This window comes from Loxodonta africana, chromosome 4, assembly GCF_030014295.1.
Source record: "Loxodonta africana isolate mLoxAfr1 chromosome 4, mLoxAfr1.hap2, whole genome shotgun sequence".
NCBI lineage: Eukaryota > Metazoa > Chordata > Mammalia > Proboscidea > Elephantidae > Loxodonta > Loxodonta africana.
The window spans coordinates 127,646,522-127,654,172 of NC_087345.1; the positions used below are offsets into that span (position 1 = coordinate 127,646,522).

The 7,651-nt window shown below is 38.7% G+C and overlaps 1 protein-coding gene across 1 annotated transcript; it reads left to right on the forward strand.

Annotated features, from left to right (window-relative positions):
- The first annotated feature begins 4,856 nt into the window (after positions 1-4,856).
- On the forward strand, positions 4,857-6,597 carry LOC111751958 (taste receptor type 2 member 13-like). The gene has a single exon (XM_023554091.2). The coding sequence runs from the start codon at positions 5,683-5,685 to the stop codon at positions 6,595-6,597; it is 915 nt and encodes a 304-aa protein (XP_023409859.1). The 5' UTR covers positions 4,857-5,682.
- Positions 6,598-7,651: the final 1,054 nt, after the last annotated feature.

Below are 7,651 nucleotides of genomic sequence, written 5' to 3' on the forward strand. Positions count from 1 at the left end.
TCAAGGAAAATTGGGGAATCCTACAAGAATACTATAGAATTGCCTTATAAGAAATTCAACCCTATAAGAAATAAAATGTTATTGGAGAGCTCTAATTATTTTATTACCTATTTTATATATATATATATATATATATATATTTTTTTTTACAAGGAACACATGTAAACTCCAATGACAGAAAATTAAAAGTAAAATTTGGAAAAATATGCCAAGATACACTAACAAAAATAAGCCAGAACATAATTATCTTAATATCAGACAAAGTAGATTATAAGAAAAAAAGGCTTTAGGGTAGATAATATCACTTCATACTGATTAAAGGTTAAATTTACCATGAAGACACTATAATTCTAATGTTGTATGCGCCAAATGACACGGTATGAAAACATATAAAGCAAAAATCGACAGGTCTTCAAAGAGAAAGAAAAATCCATACTCACAGAAGGATAACTTAACATTAAAGTCTACCTATATTGAAATAGTGAGGCTGAGGTACTTCATCAGGGTAGTCTAGCATTAGTTCTGACATTTTCTATGAATCTCCTCTGAATAAGCTTTTTCTTGGTCACTCAGCCTGTGCAATTGAATTGGGGCTTCATCATGAAACGTGATGTTACAATCAAGAGAGAAGAAGGGGAGTTTAAAGTATAGACTATTTACTAAAGTGTAGGAAGAAAGCCTTAAGGGAAACAAGAAAGGGAAGGAGAAGCACAGTGGGAGGCTGGCTCTATGGAGCAAGGGGAGGGAGCAGTTAGCAAAAACCCAGCTAGAGCTATAGCTGTAGAAGAGAGCCTTTCTCTAGGACCCTGTCTTTTGGTAAAGGAGCTCAGCCAATAATTACTCATGTTCAGTCAAGGGGTAGGTGGAGAATAAATACTATGATCTCTGTCCTTCCACCTGTAAGTCTCCTGTTGGGGACTTAAAAGTGCACAGATTGCAAAGAAGTCCAATTAATTCAGTCTATAAAGGCCAGTGTGCCAGGATACAAAGCAGGCTGGAAAAGAGTGGAGAATATATCTAAATGGGCAAGAGAATAAAATCCAACAGAAGAGTAATACTTTTAGATTCTGTTACTATAGTACTCAATCTAAAATTAATAGGCACAAATTAGCCAGTAGAAAAATTTGATGTATCTGGACACTCATTAGCCTTGAATGTAATATCTGCCTCAATGTCCTCTAGTTCTTCAAGTTAGCCAAAGGGATTTTTGTTCTATTGAACTGGAGAATTAATTGAACTCTTCTTAGTATTTTTTTTTTTTAGTATTCTGCTGGGACCCTCCTTAAAATTTGCCTTACATCAAGGGTGAATTTGAATAGTTAATGGAGGTTGTTATTTAAAATATGAAAACAATCTTAAAGATTTATAGTGAGATTGACAGTTTATTGCTCAAATTCTCTCCCACCCCAGAATTACTTGGTGTTGTGGGTTGATTTGTGTCCCCCCCGCAAAAGATATGTTCAAGTCTTAACCACTGATATCTGTGGATATGACCTTATTTGGAAATAGCATCTTTGCAGATCTAATTAGTTCAGTTAACTTAAAGTTATACTGGAGTAGAAATGGGCCCTAATCTAGTATGACTGGTGTTCTTATTAACCAAGGAGAAGAGACACAGAGACAGACAGATGCAAAGAGAAGGTGGCCATGCAAAATGGAGGCAGTAATTAGAATTATGCTGTCACAAACCAAGGAATGCCTGGGATATCCAGTTACACCAGCACCATTTGTTAAAGAAACGGTCTTTTCCCCATTTAATGGATTTTGGGCCTTTGTCAAATATCACGTGCTCATAGGTGGTTAAATTTGCATCTAGATTCTCAATTCTGTTTCACTGGTCTATGTATCTGTTGTTGTACCAATACCAGGCTGTTTCACCTACCGTGGTGGTATAATAGGTTCTAAAATCAGGTAGTGTGAGGCCTCCCACTTTGTTCTTCTTCAGTAATGCTTTACTTACCCAAGGCCTCTTCCTTTTCCATATGAAGTTAATGATTTGTTTCTCCATCTCATTAAAAAATGTCATTCAATTGGTTTGGGATTGCATCTTATCTATAGATCGCTTTGGGTAGAACTGATGTTTTCCCAGTGTTGAGTCTTCATATCCATGAACAATGTGTGTTTTTCCTGTTTTATAAATTTCTGTTGTTTTAAGCCATCCAGTTTGTGCTACTTTGTTATAACATCCCTTAGAAACTAGTATATTTGGCGTGCCCAATTAAGAAAAAACTAATTTTTTTTTTTAATGTCTTCTCTTATGGGACACATTGGGAAATTGCAGCTCAAAATTATAGCTTTTTACCCATCCTCTACTTCTATCGTGTACTATTTCATAAGTTCTAAAGAACTACCATACTTTCTCATATGCAAGGATTGTCCTATCCCTCAGGTGACTTACCTGTGCAGATTCTGGGTATTAACAAATTGTGTCCAGCACTCCAAAAACCCTTTTCTTTAGGTAGATAAAAAGACTCCTATTTGCTGCTAAAATAAAAAAGTATTTAAGATTTTTTTTTCAGGCCTGTGGCAAAATTGCAAATGGAAGCTCACACATCGCACATCTAGATATTTAAAAGTTATAAAGCTAACAAAGAGTTAAATGAAGTGTTCCAGTCTGTCTAACATTGTAATAGGATCACATCTCTTAAATTATTGTTGTTTTGGAGATATTGCAAATCATGTCATTTAAATTATGATTTTTTAAAACTGTTTCTTAAAGTGATATCTTGATCCATATACTATGTCTTAAGCTCTATTCTTTCCGATTTTTCAATTTTGGGATATTTTAAGGAAAAAAATGCCAGTATGTTATTCAGTTTATTCAAATCTTTCTTCAGCTCAGACTATACCTTGATCTATAGTTTGTACAATATAGCCACTGCTCTTGATTGAATTATGTCCTCCCAAAATGTGTATCCATTTGGCTAGGCCATGATTTCCAGTATTGTATGATTATCCACCATTTTGTCATCTGATGTGACTTTCCTGTGTATTGTAAATCCTACCACTATGATATTAATTTTTTTTTATGATGTTAATGAGGCAGGACTCAGTCTATAAGATCAGGTTGTATCTTGAGTCAATCTCTTTTGAGATATAAAAGAGACAAGTGAGCAGAGAAAAATGGGGACCCCCTACCAACAAGAAAGCAATGCCGGGATCAGAGCGTGTCCTTTGGACCACAGTTTCCTGTGCTGAGACACCTCTAGACCAGGGGAAGATTGATGACAAGGACCTTTCCCCAGAACTGAGAGAGAAAACTTGCCCTGGAGCTGGCACCCTAAATTCAGACTTTTAGCCTACTAGACTGTGGGAGAATAAATTTCTCTTTGTTAAAGCCATTCATTTGTGGCATTTCTCTTATAGCAGCACTAGATGACTAAGACAGTCACTACGAAAATTAGGCCTGGGACTATTTGTAATCAATCTTCATATTCATGCAAACATTTTCGTTTCTATTCTAATTTTCTGCTAATGTGTGAGTACCATCAAAACCAAGAATTAAAACATGAGGAAGAGGGAGAAAAAGAATGCTCCACTCTTTGGGAAAACAAAGCCTAATTATGCAAGAAACAATTGCATTTATGTTTTCCAAGAGGATACTGTCTTTCTCCAACATCAGCAGAGGGACAACCAACAACCTTTCGCAGCGGTAGCCCTGTGTTGTGGACAAAGGCCAAAGACGGGGAGAAAAATTTTCCTGAGAGCTGAACGATGTTTGTCAGTAGAGCAGATGTGCCAGTATCTTAGGCTGGGTTCTCTAGAGAAGCAAAACCAGGAAAGCATATAAATATACATATAAAAAGAGAGTTATATCAGGAAGTGGCTCATCCAATTGTAGAGGCTGAAATATACCAAGTCTCTGGGTCAGGCTGGAGGCTTCTCCTGATTCACATAGCCACAGGGGCTGGTGAACCCAAGATTGGCAGGTCAGACAACAGGGCTCTTGCTTACAGGCTATAAAGATCGACTAATCCCAAGATCGGCAGGCAAGATGACATGTAAGCTGCTAGCTCAAGTCCCGAGAACCAGAGGTCGGACTAACAGGTGGCAACTGCAGGATCTTGAGTGAGCAAAAGCCCAAGAGCCTTGCCAGAAAGTGCAGTGTCTTAGTGCTATAACAGAAATACCACAAGTAGATGGCTTTAACAAAGAGAAGTTTATTCTCTCACACTCCAGTAGGCTAGAAGTCAGAATTTAGGGTGCTGGCTCCAGGGGAGGGCATTCTCTCTCTGTAGCCTCTGGAGAAAGGTCCTTGTCAACAGTTTCCCCTTGGTCTAGGAGCATCTGAGTGCAGGAAACTCAGGTCCAAAAGATGTGCTCTGCTCCCGGTGCTGCTTTCTTGGTGGTCTGAGGTACCCAACTCTATGCTTGCTTCGCTTTCTTTTATCTCTTGAGAGATAAAAGGTGGTACAGACCACATCCCAGGGAAATTCCCTTTACATTGGATCAGGGAGGTGACCTGAGTAAGGGTGATGTTACAATCCCACCCTAATCCTTTCAACATAAATTTAGAATTATAAAATGGAGGACAACCGCACAATACTGGGAATCATGGCTTAACCAAGTTGATACACACATTTTTGGGGGGACACAATTCAATCCATGACACCCACCTATTTTGGATGCTGTCCACACCCTCAAGGAAATTTCCTTGCAACTGATTGACTGCTCAAAGGAGATCCCATCATGGAGGTGATCATGTTATATCAAATCTCAGTAAAGAAGTGATCACATCACCATACGACTGCCAAACCACATCATAAACTGCCAAACCACTGAGAACCATGACCCAGCCAAGTTGACACACAACCTTAACTATCACAGTAGGTTATAGATTGTTCTGTGTAAGCATGGCCAGCCCTGTGCTGAGTGTCAGAGGTGCCCATGTGCTGCTGATTAAAGAAAAGAAAAAAAAAAAAAGTCTTTTGCTCACTTTTAAGTTTTAGAAGAGAAATGTGAGGAGAAGTAGGACAAAATCTGAATGTATTTGGTGCTCAGTGGGGGGTAGGGTGTGTGAACACTACTGAGTGGTGAAGGGCATGAAATGAAAAAGATTCATGCAGTGTAGACAAGCTTCTTTTCTTTCTCTGCATTGCCTAAATCTGGCTCTAGAGCCACAGGAAATGGGGGACTGTTTTGTAAGATAGTAGGGGCCTGCCTTTGAGTGTTTTATAAATCCTGAGTGGTAATGATACTAAACACAAAAGCTCCACTTAGATATTTGCTACATGTTCTATTTATTAGGTTTTTTAAAACTTTGTGCTTCAGACTTCAAGCTGGTAGAAACAAATTTTGTACAGCTTAGATGAAGTGAAAGCACAAAACAACGAAAGAGAATACAATACGTCTTTATTTGCATGTTAGCAAATTTGAGTTCAGCTTTTGTTTCATTGTCGTCTATGAAATATTTCGGCCTGTGTTGAGAGCATACATATCTTAACTGGAGCTCAGCAGAATGACTGGAGTAAAACAAAGATATCATTCAAACACCTATGTGTCCATTGATTAGCAAAACTTGGAGATTTCTGACCTAACATTGGCTCCACCCTTAAAAATTGAGGAGAGGAGAAGGCGAAGGAAGAGAAGGAAAAAGAAGAACTTAACTGTACATTCAAGGATATAAGCAGCATTTTTGATCACCAGCAGCGATATTAGACTTCGAGCTTCCTCTGTTCTGACATGGAAAGTGCAGTGCAGATCGCTCTCACCATCATCATAGTTGCAGGTTTCATAATTGGGAGTTTGGGCAACGGATTCATAGTACTGACAAACTGCATTGACTGGACCAATAGAAGAAAGCTCTCCTTAGTTGATCAAATCCTCACTGGCTTGGCACTCTCCAGAATTGGTCTGCTCTGGGAAATATTAGTAAATTGGTTTGGATCTCTGTATTATTCTGCCTTACTTATGCGTGGACCAGGACTAAGAATGATTGCATTTGCCTGGATAATTACCAATCATTTCAGCATCTGGCTTGCTACAATCCTTAGCATTTTTTATTTGCTCAGGATTGCCAACTTCTCGAGCCCTTTTTTTCTCTACCTAAAATGGAGAGTTAAAAAATTGATTCTGATGATATTGCTAGGAAGTTTAGTCTTCTTGTTCTTAAATCTGATACACATAAATGTATACATTAATGACTGGATGCATGTATATGAAGGAAACACAACTTGGAATTCCAGAACAAGAGACTCTGCAACATTTTCAGGGCCGACCATACTCACAGTGACTATGTTTACACTAATACCATTTACTGTGGCCCTGGTCTCTTTTCTGCTGTTAATCTTCTCCCTGTGGAAACATCTCAACAGGATGCAACTCCATTCCAAAAGGCCCAGAGATTCAAGGACCAAGGCCCACATAAATGCCTTGAAAACTGTGATCTCATTCCTCCTACTCTACAGTACTTTTTTCCTGGCCCTTCTCATAGCGTCTTTGTCTCATACACTTCAAAACAAACTGTACCTGATGTTTGGCCAAGCAATTGGAACTGTCTATCCATCAAGCCACTCATTTATCCTGATTCTGGGAAACTCTAAACTAAGGCAGGCTTCCCTTTGTTGCTGTGGCTGCAGAGGTGGCGCTGACAGATGAGACACTCATAGTTCCGTAGACTATTCAGAAGTAATCTTGTAGGTTCTAGGCTAAAAAAAAAAAAAAGGAGGAGTTCTTGAAAGATATGTATACTTCCTCAAGTTTTTCCACTGAGATGGTCATTGTAAATTTTTCAAATGTAAATCTAGAACAATGTCTCACCTAAGTATATTGCATTTATACATTACCAAGAATTTGAAACTTATTTTGGAAAATCATTTATAGATTCCATTGCGGTTTAAAAATTTGTACCACAACATACTCAGATGTTAATATTTGGACCTCCAACCTTTTGGCTGGTAATGGCCCTTCAGCCCTAAATCACGAACCAGAGGGGAATTGTAATTTCCTATTGTTAGGAGCCCTGGTGGCGCAGTGGTGAAAGAGATCAACTGCTAGCTGAAAGGCCCAAGGGTTGGAAACCACTGGAAGGGAGAAAGATGTGGCAGCCTGCTTCTGTAGAGATTTACATCCTTGGAAACCCACTACGGGGTCGCTATGAGTCATAATCAACTCAACAGTAGTGTTTTTTTTTAATTCTATGTGCATTGAGATCCCACAATAAAGGAGACCTAATATGTTTTTTAACCCTGGTGGTGTAGTGGTTAAGTGATAGGTCTGCTTACCAAAAGGTGGGCAGTTCAAATCCGCCAGGTGCTCCTTGGAAACCCTGTGGGGCAGCTCTACTTTGTCCTGTAGGGTTGCTATGAGCCTGAATCAACTCGAGGGCAACAGGTTTGTATGATCTATGTTTACTGGAGGGGCCTGTTGAGTGGTGCAAACGGTTAATCTGGAGGTGATTGAAATGACTAGGGCTAAAATCATCTTCAACAGAGCTGAGAAATAGAGTATTTGGCAATGATAAACCTCCTATCTCCCCCCAAAAAGAAAAATAGGTGTAATTTTTACAATTTAACTAAAGATCTTTTTTGGGAGTAAGATTTTAGTCTTTCCAGCCTTTGTCATCCATAAAACAGAAAGAAGATACCCATTGAACATTATAGCTTTGTACAGAGAAATCTGTAAAATTGCAGCTATAAACAATCAGTCAGTG

What these genes read in the sequence shown, in the direction of transcription:
- LOC111751958 (XM_023554091.2), top strand. Translation starts at nt 5,683, where the DNA reads ATGGAAAGTGCAGTGCAGATCGCTCTCACCATCATCATAGTTGCAGGT.